General features: G+C 41.1%; 3 protein-coding genes across 11 annotated transcripts in view; 2 read left to right on the top strand and 1 right to left on the bottom strand.

The window, feature by feature from the left end:
• LOC121448840 (intracisternal A particle-promoted polypeptide) overlaps nucleotides 1–9,512 on the top strand; it is a 42,893-nt gene extending 33,381 nt beyond the window's left edge. For 2 of the 4 annotated variants that reach the window (XM_041653090.1, XM_041653088.1), the window contains 3 exons: nucleotides 4,410–4,630; nucleotides 5,841–5,961; nucleotides 6,632–6,873. In XM_041653090.1, the coding sequence (XP_041509024.1) occupies nucleotides 4,410–4,630; nucleotides 5,841–5,961; nucleotides 6,632–6,741 (452 nt within the window). In that variant the 3' untranslated portion in view covers nucleotides 6,742–6,873. Of the gene's footprint in view, nucleotides 1–4,409; nucleotides 4,631–5,840; nucleotides 6,442–6,631; nucleotides 6,874–9,297 lie in introns of those variants that run through there. The other 2 variants (XM_041653092.1, XM_041653091.1) reach the window with 2 other exon arrangements.
• Nucleotides 9,513–11,008: 1,496 nt separating this feature from the next.
• Tmem69 (transmembrane protein 69) lies at nucleotides 11,009–15,595 on the bottom strand. 4 transcript variants are annotated; one of them, XM_041651828.1, is made up of 5 exons: nucleotides 15,167–15,595; nucleotides 14,255–14,341; nucleotides 13,930–14,048; nucleotides 13,373–13,452; nucleotides 11,009–11,743 (listed from the first exon to the last, which is right to left on the bottom strand). In XM_041651828.1, exons 4-5 carry the CDS (start codon nucleotides 13,412–13,414, stop codon nucleotides 11,030–11,032), a joined length of 756 nt encoding a protein of 251 aa, XP_041507762.1. In that variant the 5' UTR covers nucleotides 13,415–13,452; nucleotides 13,930–14,048; nucleotides 14,255–14,341; nucleotides 15,167–15,595; the 3' UTR covers nucleotides 11,009–11,029. The 4 variants fall into 4 exon arrangements, with proteins under 4 accessions (XP_041507762.1, XP_041507760.1, XP_041507759.1 ...); XM_041651826.1 differs by having other exon boundaries at nucleotides 13,373–13,505; nucleotides 13,930–14,160; nucleotides 15,167–15,591; XM_041651825.1 differs by having other exon boundaries at nucleotides 13,373–13,505; nucleotides 15,167–15,591.
• A 356-nt stretch (nucleotides 15,596–15,951) lies between these two features.
• Gpbp1l1 (GC-rich promoter binding protein 1 like 1) overlaps nucleotides 15,952–22,926 on the top strand; it is a 40,864-nt gene continuing 33,889 nt past the window's right edge. Inside the window, exon 1 of one of the 3 annotated variants that reach the window (XM_041651822.1) lies at nucleotides 15,952–16,173. The gene's annotated coding sequence lies outside the window, so the exon portion shown is untranslated. Of the gene's footprint in view, nucleotides 16,174–16,440; nucleotides 16,599–22,926 lie in introns of those variants that run through there. The other 2 variants (XM_041651824.1, XM_041651823.1) reach the window with 2 other exon arrangements.

The following is a 22,926-nucleotide window of genomic DNA, read 5'->3' as shown; positions in this document are numbered from 1 at the left end:
TTACAGGATATAATCAGGAACAGGCATCATACCATTTACATAATGCATCCTATCCCATACTTGTCTGCCAGACCCTCTAGCACAAGGTAATGCAGAATCAATCAATTATTGATTGGACGTGTGCTGAAGACCTTAGAATTTCATAATAAACATCATGTCAGGGCTGGAGAGATGGCTCAGTGGTTGAGAGTACTGTCTGCTCTTGCAAAGGTCCTGAGTTCAATTCCCAGCATCCACATGGTGGCTCACAACCTTCTGTAATGAGGTCTGGTGCCCTCTTCTGGCCTGCAGGCACACACACTGACAGAATATTGTATACATAATAAATATTTAATAAAACCAAAAAATATCATATCAATAACAAAGGTTTAAAAAATTTTTTCCATCAAATGGCAACACGCTAAGGAGAGTATAAGGAAATGTCCTACTTGTTCTTTGCACAACCAGACACCACTACCTGCAAGAAGAAACCCAAAGGGTACTCAAAGAAATGAAATCTGGCATCTTAATGTGTTCCGTTTTGTAGAATTTGGAAAACTAAAATATGTATACCACACCATTGATATCTATTTAGATTATCAATGGGAAACTACTTTGAGTTCAGAAAAGGCTGAATCAGTAATCATACATTTGCTAGAAGTTATGGCCATCATGGGTATGTAAACCTGCACAAATAAAGACAGTGTTCCAACATATGTCTCTAAGAAAATGAAGCAATTTTTTGCTTATTATAATATAAAAAATATTACAGGTATACCACACAATCCTACAGGGCAGGGAGTTATAGAAAGATCACATCAAATTTTAAAGTTAAATAAATAGTGTTAAATAAACAGAAAGGGATAATAAAGACCCCCCAGAAATATATTGCATAATGCTTTATTAACTTTGAATTTCTAAATTCTAAAGAGAAAGGAACAACAGCTGTGGAAAGACATTGGATAATAGAAAAAAACTACAGAATTAAATCAGCTGGTATACTTTAAAGATGTACTGACCTCAAAATGGAAACCAGTAAATGTGTTAATTAAGAAAGGGGTTTTGCTTTTGTTTGTCCGGGAGAAGAAAAGCTATGGATACCATCAAAATTGATAAAGATTTGATTTGACCAAGAAACACCTTAATTAAAAGAGATGATAGTTCATCAAACAGCATGACCGTCTAATCTAAACTAACCTATAATACTAACAAATGCTTTTCATTTGATCAGGTATAACTTGCCAAAAGTGTATAGCCCCAAAATTAGGGTTGGGAAGGGTTTTTTTCTGTCTTTTCAGGAGAATAAAGGCATCCAGCTAAGGAATCCAAAGGTTACTGGACAAATGAGACATCTAAAGAAATGGGACAAATCATCCAGAAAAATTGTCTCAAGAAAAAGTAAATTGGCCTATTGTTATATCACATTTCCAACAGGATAGAATTTCATAAATCTTCCCAAATGTTTGTTTCTGCTGTTCTCTATAGACATATGACACAAATGGTCTTTCTGTGGTCCTAGTCCAGTTAAAGACTAAAGCTGGCTTTGGAGTTGGAGTGTGGCTCTCCTCCTTTAAATCCAAACATGCTTATTAAAGTGAAATCCGCTGGGCAGTGGTGGCACACGCCTTTAATCCCAGCACTTGGGAGGCAGAGGCATGTGGATCTCTGTGAGTTCGAGGCCAACCTGGTCTACAAGAGCTAGTTCCAAGACAGGCTCCAAAGGTACAGAGAAATCCTGTCTCAAAAAGCCAAAGCAAAATATCTGAGATTAATAGTTGTGATTAATAGTTGTCTTTTTATCTTGTATTCTTTTTTTTTTTTTTTTTTGGATTTTTGAGACAGGGTTTCTCCGTAGCTTGCTTTTGGTTCCTGTCCTGGAACTAGCTCTTGTAGCCCAGGCTGGCCTCGAACTCACAGAGATCCGCCTGCCTCTGCCTCCTGAGTGCCGGAATTAAAGGCGTGCACCACCACCACCCTGCCTTTATCTTGTATTTTTTTTAAGATTTATTTATTTATTATGCATACAACATTCTGCCTCCATGTATGCCCACGTGCCAGAGGAGGGCGCCAGATCTCATTACAGATGGTTGTGAGCCTCCATGTGGTTGCTGGGAATTGAACTCATGACCTCTGGAAGAGCAGCCAGTGCTCTTAACCTCTGAGCCATCTCTCCAGCCCCTTTATCTTGTATTCTTATATTCCCCTAAATATAACAAATATCTATGACCCACTAAATAATAACCAAAATCCTCCCACAACCCTCCTCTTGGGATGTAGACATGGTTTTCTCGACACTGTTTCCTGTTGGCTATGGATGGAGGCATCTTTAGAGGCCCTGAGAAAATGTGAGATAATGGCTAAGGCCTAGGAAGACCAGCCAGAACCTTTCTTGATAGTTATCACCTGTCAAGTTTCAGGAGGTCTCCCTTTATTAAACCTGATCCATATTAACCTGGAACTAATTCACAGCCTCTTGTTTCTTTTGGAAACAAAAGTAAAACTGCTTCTCCAAAGAAATGCATCAAAATCAGTACAATAACAGAGGATTCAGCCTCCCTATTTATTTCTCATCTCACATGGCTTTTTTACTCTCTCTTTTAAACACTATTTTATTTTCAAGCTATTTATGTCTTTCTATACTATCCATACCCCTTTTCTGTCTTTGTTTCTTAAGCCTACACACACTGTAAAACATACCGGAATCTACTTAGAGATTTTTCTGTCTGGACTTCTTTACTGTGTACCTTCTAGCCTTTTTTTTTTTTTCTAATCCAGTCAAAAACTTTAAGCTGCCAACCTACACCTGCGTCCTCTATGCTGCTGTACCAACTGGCTCTGCCTGCCTATTCATTTTGTGAGCGCCAAGACTAAAATTTGCATGTGGGTTGGAGGTGCATGACTAGACACTGCATTCAACCTTCCTAGCTGTAGGAAGCTGGTACCTGTGCTGCCACAAGCATTTTTTTACTTAGCTTGCCCTGCCAACTGAACAGCAGCACCTCTTAAAGGAGCCACACCCTTTTTCCTTTTCTTTTATTTTTCAGTTTCCTCTGATTCTACATGGAAATATGGAACCACGTTGGAAGCCAAAATTTTGTGGGTTTTTTTTTTGTTGTTGTTGTTGTTTTATTTTTACTCTTTGGCTCTTTGCGTTTTGGGGGTGTGCCACTAAGTTCCCAAATAAATACATATGGAGGTTTATTATTTTCTTATGAATGCCCAGCCTTAGCTTGGCTTGTTTCTTTCTTTTTTTTTTTTAACATTAGTTATAAACTGATTGGCATAGTATCTCAGGCTTCTTATTAACTCTTACAACTTAAATTAGCCCATTATTCTTATCTATGTTAGCCACATGGCTCAGTATCTTTTTTAGTGAGGCAGTCACATCTTGCTTCTTCTGTGGCAGGCTCACAACTCGCTTGGCTTGTTTCTAGCCAGCTTTTACCTTAAATTATCCTGTCTATCTTCAGACTCTGGGCTTTTACCTTCACCCTGTATACCTTTCTTTACTTCTTACTCCATGACTGGCTGTGTAGCTGAGTGGCTGGCCCCTTCTTTTCTCACTCCTTGATCTTTTCTTCCCAGATTTTTTTTCTCCCGTTTATTCTCTCTGCATGCCAGTACCACCTATCTTTCTCCTATTGGCTCTTCAGTTTTTTATTAGACCAACAAGGTGTTTTAGACAGGCAAAGTAACACAGCTTCATAGTGTTAAACAAATACAACATTAAATAGTGCAACACATCTTTGTATCATGAAACAAATATTCCACAGCATAGACAAATGCTACACATCTTAAATTATTATTCTAACAACATTGTAGCCATTAGTAAGAATCCAAATTGGTTTTGTACCATCTTTGGTTTAGGATCCATAGACAAACACACAATTTTTTGTGTGTTTTATTAAAAAATAGGAAAAATCAGTTATTTAGAAGTAGTCATTTAGTAAAATATATATTTGAGTGTATTCCATTATTGTCATTTTCTCTCAAAACAAGATCTAAGTTATTTTTCCAAAGTAGAGAGAAAGTACCAAAATCAGTTTGTTTGTTTGTTTTATTTTTTTAAAGACAGGGTCTCACTATGTAGCTATAGCTGATGTCTTGGAACTCACTATGTAGACCAGGTTGGCCTTGAACTCAGAGAGATGTGACTGACTCTGCCTCTTGAGTGCTGGGACCAAAGGCATTGCCACCATGGTTGGCCTTTATCTTTTTTTTTTTTTTTTTTTTTGGTTTTTCGAGACAGGGTTTCTCTGTGGTTTTGGAGCCTGTCCTGGAACTAGCTCTTGTAGACCAGGGTGACCTGGAACTCACAGGGATCCGCCTGCCTCTGCCTCCCGAGTGCTGGGATTAAAGGCGTGCGCCACCACCACCCGGCGGCCTTTATCTTTTGAATAGAAACTGAGCCCAAATCTTCCGTTTTTCAGGTTTAATTTATGTTATTGGAGGAATCAGCAATGAGGGACTGGAGCTTCGTTCTTTTGAAGTTTATGATCCTCTTTCTAAGCGTTGGTCTCCACTTCCTCCTATGGGGACCAGAAGAGCATATCTCGGGGTGGCAGCGCTCAATGACTGCATCTATTCTATTGGAGGGTGGAATGAGACACAGGACGCTCTTCACACTGTAGAAAAGTACTCCTTTGAAGAGGTAGGTTGGATGATTTCAAATGTTTAATGTCTTGTTTTCTTTCAGTACCTGTTAGATCTGTAGTGATGTGTTCTCTTTCACTCGTTATTTTGATCATTTATCAACTTATCTCTCTTTCTCTCTTTCCTCTCTCGGTTTTTCGAGACTGGGTTTCTCTGTGTAAGCAACCTACCTGGAACCAAGCTGACCTTGAATTCTGCCTGCCTCTGCCCCTCAAGTGCTGGGATTAAAGGTGTGCACCACCACTGCCAATCTTTCTTACTCTTTTAAAAGAACCAATTTTAAATATCACTATTTTTAATTTTCTTTTAGTTGCTGTTCATTTTCTATTGAATTATTTCATTTTTACCTTTTTTTTCTTGTGTATTTTGGGTTTTTGCCTTTTTCTAAATCATTAAATGAGAAATTGAGATGACAGATTATAAATCTTCATTTTATTTTTTAAATTTTGGTGTGGGGTGGGGACTGTAAAGATTGTTCAGTGGTGAAGAGCCTTGGCTGCTCTTGCAGGGGGGTGACCTAGGGTCAGTTTCCAGCACCTGCATGGTGGTTTACTGCTGTCCATACACAATCTCTTCTTTTAGCATATTCCTTTCCTTTTAAAGAAAGTTTTTTGTGTGTGTTTTTTTTTTGTTTGCTTGTTTTTTGAGACAGGGTTTCAAACATTGGAGCCTGTCCTGGAACTAGCTCTGTAGACCAGTCTGGTCTCGAACTCACAGAGATCCGCCTGCCTCTGCCTCCCGAGTGCTGGGATTAAAGGCGTGCGCCACCATCGCCCGGCTAAGGTTTATTTTTTTTTATATGTGTGTGTCTGTGGCTTCCATGTGTGTTCAGATATCTGCAGAGGTCAGATGAGGATATCAGCCCCCAGGAGTTAGAGGTATAGATGGTAGTGAGCCATCAGATATGAGTGCTGAGATTTAAATTCAGGTCCTCTGGAAGTAGCAAGTACTCTTAACTAATGATCCATCTCTCCAGCCTCTCTTCTTACTATTACATTCTTCTTTGAGACAGAGTCTCACCATGTATTGTTGGCTGCCTGGAAAGTTGCTGTCCAGATCAGGCTGGTCTCCAACTCATTGGGATCCCCTGCCTTTTTACTTATTTTCTTGGTTTGAATTTAGACATATAACGACTAGGATATATGATTTCAAGATTTTCTTATCATTTTGTGACAGTACTAATGTTAATCCTTTTCTTACTTTACTAGGAAAAGTGGGTTGAAGTTGCTTCAATGAAAGTGCCCAGAGCAGGCATGTGCGTTGTGGCAGTCAATGGTCTCCTGTATGTTTCTGGAGGCCGCTCTTCTAGCCATGATTTCTTGGCCCCAGGTACCTTGGACTCAGTTGAAGTTTATAACCCTCATTCAGATACATGGACAGAAATTGGTAACATGATCACGAGTCGCTGTGAAGGTGGTGTTGCTGTACTATGACACAGAAAGCATAAAAGTACAAGTAGCATTTGGAAATGTAGGTTCTGATCTGTTGTAAACCAAACTTGTATTTGTGATATGGCCCTCTGATTCTTTTGAGGATATGTATTGAATAGATAGATAGATAAGAGTGATTTTTTTCCTAAAGTTTAAATGTGAATAGATATGGAATATATCTTAATAAAGAACTCATAATTTTGCAAAGCTTAACAACAATAGAAATGGTGTTTATGCCTTACAGTTATTCAGTTATCAATATAATCCTAATTGTAAAAATTGTTTGTTTAGAAACTTCTGGGAAATAGTGCCTTTGGCTACTTCTCTAGTGCAGTTCAAATTGTAATATAGCCTGTATACAATAAATGATCATCTCTGAGACAGTTTAAAGATTTCTGTTTTAATTCACAATTTAGTCCAGAACATAGTTTCCATGATATGAAACCTATAGAGAAAAGCTAGTGAAACAGTACTTCAATGGCAGGACTTTTACCATCCCCAAATAAAAGCATTAGACTATTAGGAAGGGCATGTAGTAAATATCCATTTGGATTTTGTTTGTTTTTGAGACAGGGTATCTCTACATAGCTCTGGCTGTCCCAAAACTTTCTGCATAGACCAAGCCTGCCTCAAAGTCACAGAGATTTGCTTGCCCCTGCCTCCCAAGTGCTGGGATTAAAGGTCTATGCCATTACGCCCAGCATATCTAGCTATTTAGATAGGTAAGCTTCTGCTTTTGATAGTCTGAGAGATTTTTACCAACTCCTATTTTTTGTTTTGATTATAAAGTTTTATTTTTTTAAAATTTCTATGTATGTGTGTGTGTGTCTACTTGTCTGTGTGCACCATGTGTATATAGATGCCTGCTGAGGCCAGAAGAGGATGTAGTGTCCCCTGGAACTGGAGTTAAGGTGCTGCCTGATGTGGGTGCAGGGTACTGAACCTTAGGTCCTCTGAAAGAGCAGCAAGTGCTTCTATCTTTTGAGCCATCTCTCTAGTCCCCCATGATGACAGTTGAGTTTTTAAAAATATGTATGAGTTGGGGCTGGAGAGATGGCTCTGTGGTTAAGAGCACTGACTGTTCTTCCAGAGGACCCGGGTTCAATTCCCAGCACCCACATGGCAGCTCACAACTGTCTGAAGATCCAGTTGCAGGGGATCTGACACCTTCACACCAATGCACATAAAATAAAGTTAAATAAAAATATTTTACACAGTATATATATGAGTGTTTTACCTGAAGTTTTGTCTGGGATTTGGCATTATAGATGGTTTTAAACTGCCATGTGGTTGTGGTTGCTGGGGTCTTCTGGAAGAGCAGCCAGTGTTCCTAACTGCTGAGCTGTCTCTCTAATCTTTAGATAAGTTCTTTTTTTTTTTTTTTTTTTTTTTTGGTTTTTTTCGAGACAGGGTTTCTCTGTGGTTTTTGGAGCCTGTCCTGGAACTAGCTCTTGTAGACCAGGCTGGTCTCGAACTCACAGAGATCCGCCTGCCTCTGCCTCCTGAGTGCTGGGATTAAAGGCATGCGCCACTACCACCCGGCTTTTTTTTTTTTTTTTGGTAAATTCTTGATTGAAATAGTGTGCAATGGGGATAAAAATTCCCCAGGCATTATTATGTGCTTAGAAGTTTCTTCTTTATTTTCTAGTCACCAAGATTATCTATTTAGTTTTAGGAAGAGGTGCTTTTGTTAGATTATTAAACTTTGTTTAATTTACTTGTACTTGGATAAGCCTATATAATAGCTTAGTATAGTGCTACTGCCTGGTGACTTGGAGAAAGATGAATTGTAGTTACAACTTTATGTTTTGTTTTTTGTTGGTCTTGATTGTCTGTTTTTTGTTTTGGGGATAGTCTCACTATGCAGCCCAAGTTATCCTTGAACTCTCAACAGTCTTCCTGCTTCAGCCTTGTGAGTGCTGGGTAACAGGTATGAGCCATCATTCTTGGCTCAGTAGGTACACACCTTTGAGCATCTTTAATCTGAAATCGGAGAACTTTTGAATGCTGACACCCAATGCAAAAAAATACTTTGAATTTGTTTCATTTTTTATTTCTGATTTTCAGAATAGGGATGCTCAGCTGATAAATGCTACATAGTCTAAAACCTGGTGTATTCTGAAGTCCAAAACACTTCCAATCCCAATCATTTCAGATCTTTATCAGGGATTTAACCTGTACATGTGGAATTTTTATAGACAAATATTGTGAGTTATAACTACCTTGGATCTAAAACTGCTTCTGAAACTTGTTTCCCCTGATATCATTCTTAAGAATGTTTTATACTGAATTATGAAGGCTGTGATCACTGCTTTTATTTTTGCTAGCGAGTTAAGAGCCACATTATTAAGGGTTTGCATGCTTTCAGTTTAACTGGCTGCCTCAAGGTTATGATTTCTCATTTAAGGTCTTTCAGTATATTGTTAGACACATCAACACCTTATTAGATAGAAAACCTTTGATCAGCATTAAACCTGTTAACAGCACAGACAGAAAGCAATGCCTCCTTCTGTGAAATAGCCTGAAAGTTTAAAGTTAGGATCTAGATGTCAGAGAATGAATACCAAGAGTATTCAAGTCTAGTTAAGCTAACTCATATGCTCCTATTCTTTAGAGAACGTGCTAAAACAGATTCACAAAATGCTAGTTCAATTCTCATTATTGCCCAGTACCAGACAAAAATGGCAAGGGATATGATCACACACACAACACACATATGCCTGTAGCAGAAATGAAATATCAAGACATTCAGTATTTGGTATTTATGTATGATCAGCTCAGAAGTTACCTGAACAGTTAATTAAATGTGTATTATTTCCCAGCCCCCAGCCCAGGTTTTTAAGTTAAAATCCAGGGTGTTAGGTTAGGGATGTATTGCTCAGTAGCAGTGCTTTTATAGCATTCATGAAACACAGGTTCAATTTCTAGGAGGAAAAGAAAATCAAACAAACAAAGCAAAGCAATACTTTTGTCATTATTTTATGTTTGAGACAGGGTCTCTCTATGTAGCATTGGCTGTCCTATACCTTGTTAATAGATCCTCCTGCCTCTGGATTAAGGGTGTAGTCCAAAATGCCTGGTTGTATTTTAAATTTTTTTTGTTGTGTTGTTTTTTAGACAGGGTCTCCATGTGTAACCTTGACTGTTCTAGAACTCTTAAAAAAAAAAAAGGCTTACACATGCAATTTCCATTGGTAAGTGCTATACAAATTGACAGAAATACCTTTATTTTCAGGGTGTCATGGACTTCCTAATGAAGTAGGAGTATTCTTTTCATGAAATGTGACTTCATACTTCCAAGACTATAATAGAAGATTTTTCAATTTGTCTTTTGTTGTTCTCAATATAATTCAAACACTGAAATGTTTAAGTAGATGACTATACAATTCATAAAAAGATGATGTAAACTAACCTCATGACACAATAAAAGATTAGGTTTTTCAAGATGAATTACTTAGAAAATAGTATTTCAAATCCCAGCACTTGGGAGGCAGAGGCAAGCAGATCTCTGCGAGTTTTAGACCAGCCTTGCCTACATATCAAGTTCCAGGACAGCCAGAGTTGTTAGTGAGACGAACAAACAAACATTTTTTTTTTTTTCCAGACAGGTTTCTCTGTGTGGCCCTGGCTGTTCTGGCACTTGCTCTGTAGGCCAGTCTGACCTTGAATTCAGAGACCCACCTGCTCTTGCCTCCTGAGTGCTGTAATTAAACACATGGGCCAACATCACTTGACTAAAAGAAGTAATTTTTAGAAATGAAAAAAAAAAAAAAAGGCCATGAAGAATAAATTCCCACCAGTGGGAGGAAAAAAAGAGCCAAACAAGGAACCCAAGTGTGATGCTAACATGCAACTGTACAAGCGAGAGATAAAGGGCTCAGGCTCAGTGGTCATAACAATACATAACATGTATTGTTATGGACTCAAGTTTAATTCCCAGGCAGACGCTGAGAGGCTCAGAACTGCCTGTCTGTAACTCCAGCTCCAGGGACTCCAATACCCTCTTCTGGTCTCTGAAGGCAGTATTCCCTGTGAACACATGTCCCATAGGCAGTGTACTCTGTGAACACATGTCCCATAGGCAGTGTACTCTGTGAACACATGTCCCATAGGCAGTGTACTCTGTGAACACATGTCCCATAGGCAGTGTACTCTGTGAACACATGTCCCATAGGCAGTGTACTCTGTGAACACATGTCCCATAGGCAGTGTACTCTGTGAACACATGTCCCATAGGCAGTGTACTCTGTGAACACATGTCCCATAGGCAGTGTACTCTGTGAACACATGTCCCATAGGCAGTGTACTCTGTGAACACATGTCCCATAGGCAGTGTACTCTGTGAACACATGTCCCATAGGCAGTGTACTCTGTGAACATATGTCCCATAGGCAGTGTACTCTGTGAACACATGTCCCATAGGCAGTGTACTCTGTGAACATATGTCCCATAGGCAGTGTACTCTGTGAACATATGTCCCATAGGCAGTGTACTCTGTGAACACATGTCCCATAGGCAGTGTACTCTGTGAACACATGTCCCATAGGCAGTGTACTCTGTGAACATATGTCCCATGACATAACTGAAAAAAACCTGCAAGTTTCCAAGACTTACAGCCAAGTAGCAAATAATATCAATAATGTAGTTTAGGTGGACTTTTTAGTCCCACCAGCCACTCCCCAAATAATCACACAGAGAGTTAATATTATAAATGCTCAGCTGATAGCTTAAGCTGTTTCTTAGTTAGCTCTTATAAAATAGCCATTTCTATTAATCTATGTGCTCCAGGCTCATTTACCTCATGTACTTACTTCCCATCCTGCTTCCTCTGACTCCACCCTTCTCCCCAGCATTCTCGGTCCCAAAAATCCTGCCTAGCCATCAGCCAATCAGCTCTTTATTAACAAGGAGAGCAACATGTCTTCACAGTGCACAGAACAGAAGGATTATTCCACAGCAAAGTGGTTTTATTTTTCTACTTCACCAAAACTTTTGGGCCCCTTTTCTGGATAAATACTTTTAAGTATTAAAGTGACTACAAATGAGAAAAAAGCCACTAAAGTACTTACTATCCTCAAGGCTTTGAACCAGTTGGGATAATGTGGCAAAAGGAAAAGTTCATTGTGTAATGCTATACCTAAACCCATTATTACTGTGGCAGTGGCTTCACTGAGTCTTTCAGAAAAGAGGACAGCTACCCATGAAAACAGAAGAGGACTCATACTGCTAGCTAAGTTAATGTAGTCTGGTTTGGCTGGACTGCTTTCTGGCAGGGCAAAGCCCCATCTAACCCCTCCCAAGAAAGCTAGGAAACCGGCTCCATAAGCCACCTGAGTAAACGCTAATATGGGGATATAAGACTTTGTTATGACCATGGTGAGTGGTGGAGCAATAAAGGGGACTAACCCCACCAGACTTATGTATAATGCTGGCTTTGGGCTATCAGGTAGGTAAGTGATGCTGCTTGGTGTCCTGGAGGGAACAACTGCTTCCTTCTGCTGTCTTTTAAAGTTGCATGGTGATGTATGATAGCATTGTATGTTGTTCATACACACTTGAAATGATGTCGAAAGCCAAGTCCTTGGCGACAAAGGGGAAAGGTTCTGCTGAAACGATGTCTTGGAAGAAAGTACATCTATTCTGCTGGCTCTGAGTCTCACTGTAAAAGGGTACTTCAGCAGCTGTAAAGGAAAAACAACCAGGAGACAAAGTTTAAAAATAAGAACATGTACACTGACATACATACAGGCAAAACCCCATACACATATAATTTGGGGGTTGGAGAGATGTCTTGATGATTTAGAGCACTGACTGTTCTTCCAGAGTACCCAGGTTTGATCCCCATTCTACATGGTGGCTCACAACCAGCCGTAATTCTAGTTCCGAGGAGATCGGACACCCTTTCCTTGCTTCCACATGCACTGTATACAATGGCACATATATACACATTTAAAAATAAAATCTAGCCAGGCGGTGGTGGCACATGCCTTTAATCCCAGACAGAGGCAGGTGGATCTCTGTGAGTTCGAGGCTAGCCTGGTCTACAAGAGCAAGTTCCAGAACAGGCTCCAAAGCCACAGAGAAATCTTGTCTCGAAAAACCAAAAAAAAAAAAAAAAAAATTCTAGCAGCTCCTCGGCCTTGCTCATGGAGAGTTCCAGTATGGAGGCCCATATTAGTGATGCCCACCACAAGCCGAATAGACCAATGGGGGACCCTCCCTCGGAGAAGCTTAGCGCTCTACCTGTGTCCCCGCGGCCTCAGAGTGAAATCTGTGAACCTATCGTGCTCCACATGGAGACCTGGGTGGCAAAAAGGATCTTTGGCCCAACACAACCCTCAGTCCCATTAAGCGGTTCAGTGGCAAGATTTGGTTGACAGTGGACACTGTCGACTCTGGGAACATAGCTGAAATCAGCATATATGGAGAACCCTCTCTAAAGCGTCGAATGAAAAATGTTCACTTGCACATGGAAGCAAACGAACCGTTCCCCAAACTCAAACCACCCTCAAGACCGAGGCAAGAGGCACTTGCTGACTGACAGGCAGACCTGTTTTCAGCCCGTGAAGGTGAAGAGAAACAGATTCTTAAAATCTTCCCATTTGTTTTCTTTCTTGCCTTTGTGGATGCCTGTTTTCATTTCTACAAGTAACAATTTGTAGAACTATTCAAATATAAAAATGACCTTTTTTTTTGGCCTGTTATTTTCATCACATACAATAAAGCAAACTTATAACCATCAAAAAAATCTATAAAGAATTTTTTTAAAAAGAATTATTTAAAAATTAAAAAGGAACAGTTATTTAAGAGTCTTGGTAAGCCTTCAAAAACATGCTAAGAATGATCTCATGTTGGCCTTTATTCCTTTTGTCTCCAAAAGGAGAATGCTTTTCCTTCAGCTACCTACAAGGCCATTCCTTCATTTCTGACCCTTCTATTTATGTTATAAAATCCTGTCTATTATTTTCTGGTAGGACTTATTCTTACTTGTGTGTGGGTGGGTGTCCTTAGACTTCAAGTCTTTTAGAGCTGGAGTAACTGGTTGTAAAACCATCCAACATGGGTGCTGGGATCAAACTAAGGCCCCAGCAGGCAAGGCCGAGCTATCTCTCCTGTTCCTTTTTGTTGTCGACATTCCCTGTTCTTCTTCCATAATATATAGTTCTCCACAACAGTTTCTACTTGACATAGCAAATATTTTACTTATGCATAATTTCCTCATTGTTCTCCTTCCTCACTAGAATACATGAGGTGTGTGTGTATATATTTGCCCTAGTCAGACAGTTATTGACAAATAGTGCTCAACTAACCTTTGAAGAGGCTCCAGAAAATTTCTGGATGAAGTGAAGCATACTGGTCTCTATTCAGTCTTGTTCCAGAAGATGCAGTGCTGATTAATATAGTTTGCAGCTGAGTGGGATAGCTCAATTTGAAGCAAAGGTGCTTATACAGAAAACAACGTATCACTTTGTTGTCCTCATTTTATGCATTAATTTTACAAAAGTAATAAATCATAAGAATCTCTTCAATAGAACATGATTTCTTTTGAAAAAAATTCTCAAAGAGTAACATTAAGGAAATACGATCCTCCCCCCCCCCCCAGTTTTAGTTTTGGCTGTCCAAAAAGACCAATGTGCAGAAACTGAATATCTGGATTTAGTAAACATCTTTACCACTTCCTTAGGTGCTAGTCTTATCTTTAAAACTCACAGTCATAACTTTTATTCCCATTAATTATCGTCTTTAATTATTGTCTACTTCAGATCTTAGGAATTATTACACTTACAATAATGATAGCAGCCACAAATATAGCTTAGTTGTGAACCAGGCAAGGTAACTACATGTTTTACATATATTAACTGTATACCTTTTAGAACTCCGTAACAGCTGTACCACGTTGTTTTCCAATTGGGAAATATTTAAAGAAAGTGTTAGGCTGAAGCCTAGAGTCGTCACGTCATGCGGATTAAGGACAGAAAGCCCAATCTGCGTGAAAACGATCAAATATTTTCATGTCGTCAATGCAAAAACCACACTGAGCGTCTCAAGCCATTTTTGAGATAGGAGCGGAATTTAGGAGCAAGGATTCTTGAGACACCTAGGATGACAATACATCTCCTATTTACCAGCCCTTAGTGACTCCGCCCCCACCGCCTGCCCAAAGCGTACCCTTCACAGTCCTTAATACATACTTGCCACCATCACGCGGCGGAAGATCTGAACAACAAATTCAACCAGAAAGAGAACTTCCGGCCATTGGAATCACACATCCCCACTTCCTGAGATCAGAAAAATGTGTCCGGGTGGGAACTTACTACAGCAAGTTCCAACTCTCCTCTTTCCGTTTGGGGGCGCTTCCCTCCCTCAATTATTTTATATTATTTTTATATTTGGGTGTGTTCGTGTACTTGAGTGCATGTGCCCACTAAGATCAGAGGTGCGGATCTCCTACGGTATGGTTGCTGGAAGCTCAACTGGAATTCTCTGTAAGATCAGTAAGCGCCTTTAATCATTGAGCAGCCTGCAGCCCCGGGGATTAGTTTAAAGTTTAATTCTAATTGGTGTTGACTTCAAGGTACTTTACTCGTCTCTATTCCAGGATTCGTAATATATCTAGCAGTTCAGGAAGGTAGGGTACAATTTCTGAAACAATCCCATTAATGGTAGCGGAAGGAGGTAGGAGGAGACTTCGAGTTAGACCAATTAGTATCCACGGAATTTTTTTTTTTTTAAAGACAAGATATTAGTGTGTTACTCTGCTGGCTTGGAACGCTTAACTTTGCGAAAAACAACGGGGCTTTGCAGAAATGAAAAAAAAGTCTTCCTTTTTTGCATTTGAGTCCTTTATTACTCTGTGTTTACTTCTACTCTCTTTACTATTACTAAGAAGAAGAGAGGCCGAGGCACAAAATGCACACTGAATTAAGGTGTGGCGTTAAGGGCCTTGGATGTCATCCAGGAAGTCATTTTTTTTTTAAACTTATCCACTTTGCGATTTCGTGCCTCCCATCTGCCGTCAGCCAGCCAAAAGAACAGGCAGCAAGCAATTTGAGCGATCTTGGATCTTTGTGCAAAAAGCTGAAAACAAATCGGAGCTCACTTACTTAGGGGCCCAATGTGGCCAATTCCTCCACTCCTCTAGGTACTACAACATGCAGAAGTTTTAGATTGTAGAAGTGAGAGACGCGGCTGGCTACCGAGGCCTTCACATTTATTCACTTCTCTGGTCTGGTTGCACCGCCTTTTCCTGTCGTTCAATACCCAATGGAGTGTAAATAGGCCCAGGAGTCTATTCGCAAAGACCTGGCTGGACCAGAATTCCAACCTGCGCCCGGGTGGCTCCTTAACGCCTGCAATGCCCAAGAACTACAACTCCCGGCGGGTAGCGCGCCCGACACCTCTGCGCATGCTTCTAGTGCTGGGGGTCTATGGCACGCCAAGGGCCAGAGTCTCAACGACGCGCGCACGTGAAAGGAAGAGCGAGAGGTGTGCAGGGGTCGGAAAACACGCCCTTCCGTAACTGCTTAGCTAGTTACCTCTGGTTTACGCGTGAGGTGTGAGACGGCGAAGAAAGAATGGGCGGGGAAGAACTGGTACAAATAGACCCGCCCATGTTCACGTGCTCCCAGGCCGGAGTCCCGGCGGGGAGCTTTAAGGGGAAGTGCTGAGCTCGGCTGGTCCCCGCCTTACTAGCGGCGCGAGAAAGGCGAAAGGCTTTGCGGAAGGGCGAGCCGGCCACCCCGCTGTCGCGCTGAAGGGCGCCGGGGCGGGGCGGGGCGGGGCGGGGCATAACCGCTGCGGGAGCGGACCAACGTTTCCTGAGCGAGCGGCGGGCGCCCTAGCAGGGTCACCGAGGCATAGTGGTGCGCCTGCGCGTGCGCCTTTGCTAGTGGGCGTGTGGGAGGCGGGCCGGAGCGGCAGGGGGCGGGCCCAGCTGGTCGCCGCTCCTCCTCCGCCCGCTCTGCCCCCTCCTGAGCCTTGTGGGCCGGGCAGCCATTTTGGGAAGAGCTTTGTTATGGTTGTGGGCTAGTCACCTCTGCTGGTCGGAGAAGCCGGGGACGCCTTCTTAGACGTCGCGACTCGCCCTTGACCGTAGCCCCGCCGCTGCCGGGTGAGTGCGAGTTCTGCACATCGAGCAGAAGTGGCCCTCGAGTCGCCCCGGCACGGGCTCTGCCGGCCGCCCGGCTGGCCGTCTAGGAAAACTAGTTGGAAGAAGGTCTTGCACAGGTGGTTGGTTTAGGTCCGCCCGGGGTGGGCGAGAGGAAGTGGGAGTCGTCTCGTTGGAACGTCCCCCTCCCCCCAACGGGAGGGGCCTTGCACACTAGCGTCGCCGCGGCGGTTCCAGAGCGCTCCGACTTCAACTTCGGTTCTGGGTCGGAAACGCTCACCTGCGGCTCCGGCTCCGGCTCCTTTCCAAGAGTTCCGGCTAGGTGGTGGTGGTGTGACTTCGTTAACTCCTTTCCTTCCCTTTCCTTAAAATAAGAGCCGAAGGCTTCTGTTTTCCAGTTAAGAGAAACTTAACGAGGGAAAAGTCGTGTAAGTCAAATGTGGGATATCTAGGGGAAAGGGAACTTTCACGCCCTGAGTTCGGGTTCTCCGGGTTAGTGAAACCTTTTCCTTCAGATTGTCTTACCAGCCCGCTACCAAACTCCGTCCCATTGGGAAGGAGGACTGATTGGTTTTAAAGTGGCTTGAATAGTCATTTTTATTCCATGCTAAATCTCCCCAGCCTATAAAATTAAAAAAAAATACTGAATCTAAAATGGCTGTAGCCTGGGGAAGTACCCTGTTTAAATGCTTAAATACAATAACATTTCGGTCATTTTTCACTATGGCCCTTGTTGCAGTTGGCCTCTACGGAGCGGGTAGGTGAAAACAAAGGTGAGGTTTAGGAAGTTTACTTCTAAAGTTTACATAAGAAAGGGTGCGGTTTTTTGTTTTTCTTTGGTTTTTTTTTTTTTTTGGTAGTAGCGAATACTACTGAAATTGTACTGTGGTACCAGTTTTGTTTGCCCATTTTGTGATCTGAGGTTAGTTTGTATAATGTGTTGAGTAGTTTAACTTTGATATCTATTGCTTACTTGGAAAACTTGAAGTTAATTCATGGGTTATTTTGCTTAGTAATAATCCGTTTTCTTCTGTAAATCTCATATAAAAACTGCGTGTTTGATATCAGCAGACCGAAATTTGTAGTTTGTTGGAGATCTCCTGTTTTTTAAAGGTCGTTTTCACCTCATTCCATGAAAGGTATGAGGTGTGTATAAAATAACAATTTTGCAAATGAAATAAAATAGAAAAATGATTTTGCAAGTGAAAACCTTCAGGAGTGGAATGCCAGGTGGTTGTACCTTTAAAAAAAGTCCTCTTTCTGTTGGCTCAAAACAGAAACAACAGCAAATTTTAGTTTTTGGAAAGGTGTGATTGAATTGAAGCTGTTAACCTATAAAAAATAAAATCGAATGCTAATTGTGAATGGATCGATAAAATCCATTCACAAGATAATCTGATCTTCCAGAGAGTTGGTTTCAATTACTTTCATGCATTCTTTAAAACAGGAAGGTTTTTGTCTTTTTTCCTAGGAGTTTTTTTTTTAATTAATTAATTAATTTATTATTATTTTTTTTTGCTTTTTCGAGACAGAGTTTCTCTGTGGTTTTGGAGCCTGTCCTGGAACTAGCTCTTGTAGACCAGGCTGGTCTCGAACTCACAGAGAGCCGCCTGCCTCTGCCTCCCAAGTGCTGGGATTAAAGGCGTGCGCCACCACCGCCCGGCTTCCTACGAGTTTTATTATTTTGTGGGTATGGGTATTGTGCCTGCATGTATGTCTGAGTACTGTGTACAGGTATGTGCAGGTCCTACTGAGGTCAGAAGAGGGCATTGGATCCCTTAGCTATGGAGTCGGGCAGTTGTCCCATGTGGGTACTTGGACTCAACCCTGGGAGCTCTGGAAGAGCTCCTGGGTTTTTTATTTTTATTGTGTTGTTCTTCCAAGAAAATCATGTTAAATTCTTTCCAGAAGTGATAAGTTCTTGCGTTCTGTTTTGACAGTATTTCATACAGCCCTCGGGAGAGGCCTCACTTGAAATTCACCTGAACTCTACTTCTGAGGGGTCCTTTGTCCTTCTCCACATTCTTTCAGTTGATTATGGTGTGCTTTCAGAGTTCTTGAAATTGGGGAAAGGGAATGGGAAGCCTTTATTTTGAATTAATTTAACAAATTTTTTAAAGATTTTATGTGTACAGTGTCTGCCTGCATGTATCCTACAGACCAGAAGAGGGCACCAGATCTCATTACAGATGATTGTGAGCCAATTGCTGGGAATTGAACTCAGGTCCTCTAGAAGAGCAGCCAGTGCACTTAATCTGAGCCATCTCTCCGGCTCCTAATTTAACAATTCTTATCTTTGATTATTTAAAGTCTTAGTTGAAGAGAAGGGTACATTCAACCATTTCAATGTATGCATGTGATAAGAAATCTTGAAATATATTTCTCTCTGTGTGTATACATGTATAAGTATATACATTTTGAGGGGGGACAGAGTCTCACTATGTAAAGCATTGGTTCTCAACTTTCCTAATGCTTCAGTAATTACTAATTTCTGAATTTGTACAGTACTTCCCAATACAGTTCCTCATGTTGTGGTGAGCCCCAACAAAATTTTACTGCTGCTTCATAGCTAAATTTTTTCTGCTGTTATGAATCATTATGTAAATATCTGATGTGCTACCCTTATGGAGTTCATGAGCTCCAGGTTGAGAGGCACTGATGTAGAGCCATGCTGGCCTGGAACTCACAGAGATCCATCTGCTTCTTCTACCTTTCCAATGCTGGAATTAAGGGTATGCACCACCACACCCGGCTACTTTTTGTTTTCAATGTGGGGCATTGAATTCAGAGTCTAGTGCATGCTACAAGCATACTTATCACTGTTCTATATACCACCAATTTATTTTTATTATTTTATTATTTAACCTTAAAAATGTTTTGCCTGTATGTATGTATGTGCACCACATGTATGTATGATATCCTTGAATGTCTGAGGAAGGTCTTGGATCCCCTAGGACTGGAGTTACAGTTGGTTGTGAGCTACAATGTAGGTTCTTGTAATTGAACCCAGGTTCCTCTGCAAGAGCAAGTGCTCTTAACTACTGAGCCAAGTCACTAACCTCTATAATTTATTTACTAATCTATCATTTTTTTAAGGCTGGGTTTCTCTGTATAATCCTGACAGTTCTGGAACTACTTCTTTAGACCACTGACCTCAAACTCAGAACTCAGACATCCACTTGCCTTTGCCTTCCAAATGCTAGGATTAAAGTCATGTGCCACCGCCACTCAGTTCTGTGTAGTTTTAAAACAATTCTCAATCTTCTTTCAGAAGATAGTTTATCTTAATTTTATGGATTAAGACCAATGTGTCTCGGAGAGGCTGCTGCCCAAGTGTTTTTTTGTTTGTTTTAGGCAAGGATTTCTCTTTTTAGTTCTGGCTGCCCTGAAACTCGTTTTGAAGACCAGGCTGGTCTCACAGATATCTACCTGCCTCTGCCTCCCAAGGGCATGGATTAAAGGCGTGTGCCACCATGTCTAGCTCAAAGTGCTTTCTATTTATTGGCTTAATTACTTTGTGATGGTAATGTGGGTTTGGGGTTTTTTTTTTTTTTTTTTGCTTTTCTGATACTGAAGATTGATTGAACTGAGTGCTTTTTGGATGATAACCAAGCACTCTTATTCTTAATTGTATCCTTAATATTTGAGACTAGGTCTCATTAAGTTGCTATAGCAGGTCTTGGACTGTGAACCTCCTGCTTTGCCTCCTCCTAAGTAGCTATGATTTCATGTGTACAAAATCATGCCATGTTAAGCAGATGTTTTATTCTTTACTTTGCAGTTGAGAAAAATGAGGCTAAGACTCGTTTGTCTACTAGCCCGTTGAGGCCACAAAAACCTAAGTGGACTGTCATGGTGCTTGACTTGCTGCGTGTGTGTGTGTGTGTGTGTGTGTGTGTTGTGATCTTGTTAGTTGGTTGAGGGTTTTTGTTCTGTTGTGTTTTGTTTTGAGACCTGGTCTCACTCTGTAGTCCTGGTTGGCATCAAACTCCAGAGATCTGCCTGCTTCTGCCTCTAGTGCTTGAGTTAAAGTACATTTGACCTTAGTAGGTTTTTTGTTTGCTTAGTTTTTGCATTGATGGAGGTTGGGCTGCTTGCCTTTAAACATGAAAGTCAGACTGTTGTAATATTAAGGGTCATGAACCATTTTAAAGTATTCTGAGATGAGACAAAATTTACGGTGGACAAAATAGCTCAGTTGGGTAGCTATCACGCTTGAGAGGACCTGAGCTTGATCCCTGGAATCTGTGTGGATGTTAGGAAAACCATCTCTAGTAATTGTACTTTGATTTCCACATACATGCTATATAATACAAAAAGAGAAAAGACAAATTTAAGCTGGGGAGATGGCTCAGGGCATGAAGTATTTGCCTTACAAGCTTGGGGATTTGCATTTATAAAGCCAGAGCTCATGAAACCATTTCTAGTCTGCTGTCCAGTGTTCCTACAAAGAAATAGGGAACAGACAGGAGAATCCCTGGAAGTACATGGACCTAGTAGCCTGGCAAATGTAACAGCAAATGAGACCCTGTCTCAGACAAGGTAGAAGACATGGACTGACACTGGAGATTGTCCTCAACTTCTAGTGTGCAGTGGCATATATCCACCTGCGTTCACAAGAACACACACACACAAACCGCATTCACAGACATATTTTTCTTTTTTTTTCTTAGGGCACATTTGATTTTGTGTCTTTTTATACAAATGGGAGGGAGGCTTTTAGTACACAGATAAGGTAATATTTATAAGTCATTGTAGTTGGTACTATTTGGCATTTGTTTAGCACGTAGCTGTTTGTGCTGGAGATCTAAAACCCCAGGTTACTTCTAAATCAAACCCAAAGATTTCTGTTTGCTACTGAAGTCTGCCTCAAACAAAACTAGCCACAGTCAAAGAATTAAAAAAAAAAATGGTTCTTAGAAGGGCAACTTTGGAAGGCAGAGACAGGTAGATCTCTGGGAGTTCAAGACCAACCTGGTCTACAAAGCAAGTTCAAGACAACTAGGATTGTCACATAGAGAAACCCTGTCTCGAAAAATCAAAACAAACAAAAAAAAAAGCAGGGAGTTCTATAAGAAACGCTGAACTTCTTTAACTTTAATTGTAAGATTCATTACCTATTGTAATATAAATTGAGTTTTATGGATGACTTCAAATACATTAAAAGATATAGAAAGGGAATGATATTACTTTATTTTCCTTTACTAAAGCAATCAATCAGCCCTGTTCTGATTTGTTTGGCAAACGTAATTTTTCAGCAGAACAGACACTAGAGGCACACTGTTAGTGCTAGTTTTAGTGCACTGGTGGCAGGTCATAAAGCGTTATTCCACAACCAGAGAACTTTAGAGTTTGCCAGCTGTTGTACAGAAGCACAAGATCACAACATCCTTTTTCTTTCTGTTTTGGGGGAGTTGGGATGAGGGAGTGTAGTGGTAGCAGTTCTGGGGATCAGACACGCTGTAAATAGATTACACCAGTAGTCTTTTTGGTTTTTGATTGGGTTTTTGTTTTTTTTGTGTGTGTTTTTTTTTGGGGGGGGGCGTTGGTTTTGTTTTGTTGAGACAAGGTTTCTCTAGCCTTTGGAGCCTGTCCTGTCCTGTTCTGGAACTCAGAAGACCAGGCTGGCCTCAGATTCACAGAGATCTGACTGTATCTCCCTCCCAGGTGTTGGGATTAAAGGTACGCGCCAACACTGCTCAGCCTTCAGTGGTCTTTCTTAAAGAAATTAATTTAATTTTAAACTGCTCATTAAATTTACTTTTCTGTGAAGAGCCAGCCTCATTTACTTTGTTAGTAAGACTATAAAGGCCTTCAAGGCCAGCCTGGTCTATAGAGTTAATGCCAGGACTGTTTCATAGAGAAACCCTGGGGGGGGGGGACTATAAAGGCCAAATCACTGGAATGAAAAAAAATTGAACATGAGGTTTAAGATTGGCTGTATTTTTTTTTCCTCCTGAGGTTGACTGTACTTTAAATTTGGCTTGAAATCCCTTATTTGTACTTAAAGGTTTAAATTTTCATTTACTTTTTTGGGATTTGTAGGTTCCAGGCTGGCCTCAAACTCATAGAGATCCACCTGCCTCTGCCTCCCAAGTACTGCTATTAAAGGCATGCTCCATTAAACCTTGCAAATTGGACTTTTTTTTTTTTTTTTTTTTTTTTTTGGTTTTTCGAGACAGGGTTTCTCTGTGGCTTTGGAGCCTGTCCTGGAACTAGCTCTTGTAGACCAGGCTGGTCTCGAACTCACAGAGATCCGCCTGCCTCTGCCTCCCTAGTGCTGGGATTAAAGGCGTGCGCCACCACCGCCCGGCAAATTGGACTTTTAAAATTCTCTTTTATATTTGTATGAGCATATGCATGCTTTGGCACATATTGAGGCAAGAGAACAATTTTTTTTTTTTCCTTTTTTGTTTTTTTTTTTGGGGGGACAAGTTTTCTCTGTCACTTTGGAAGCCTGTCTTGGAGCTCACGCTGTAGACCCGTCACAGAGATCCACGTGTCTCTGCCTCCTCACCTCCTCATTGCTTGGATTAAAGCCATGCGCCACCACCGCCCGGCTTGAGAACAACTTTTTGAGAGTTAGTTCTTTCCTTCCAGTATATGGGTCCAGGGATGGAACTCAGACTGTTGGGTTTGCCTTCTGAGCCATCTTCCTGGCTTTGCACCCAAATCTTACTGCACATAAAAAGCCTATGAGGGGGTGGAGAGTTGACTCAGAAGTTAAGAACACTTACTGCTTTTGAAGAGGACCCA

This window comes from Microtus oregoni, unplaced genomic scaffold (assembly GCF_018167655.1).
Source record: "Microtus oregoni isolate MIOR12 unplaced genomic scaffold, Mior012 000005F_ref0000423, whole genome shotgun sequence".
NCBI lineage: Eukaryota > Metazoa > Chordata > Mammalia > Rodentia > Cricetidae > Microtus > Microtus oregoni.
The sequence above is the reverse complement of the archived record's forward strand: the minus strand, read 5'-3'. Positions and strand labels throughout refer to the sequence as shown.

Excerpts from the sequence above, each read along its gene's own strand:
- Tmem69 (XM_041651828.1), bottom strand. The coding sequence starts at position 13,414 with ATGCTTCACTTCATCCAGAAATTTTCTGGAGCCTCTTCAAAG. Across the intron at positions 11,744-13,372 it reads TTTCTGGAGCCTCTTCAAAG|CTGCTGAAGTACCCTTTTAC; the intron begins GTTAGTTGAGCA and ends TTTCCTTTACAG.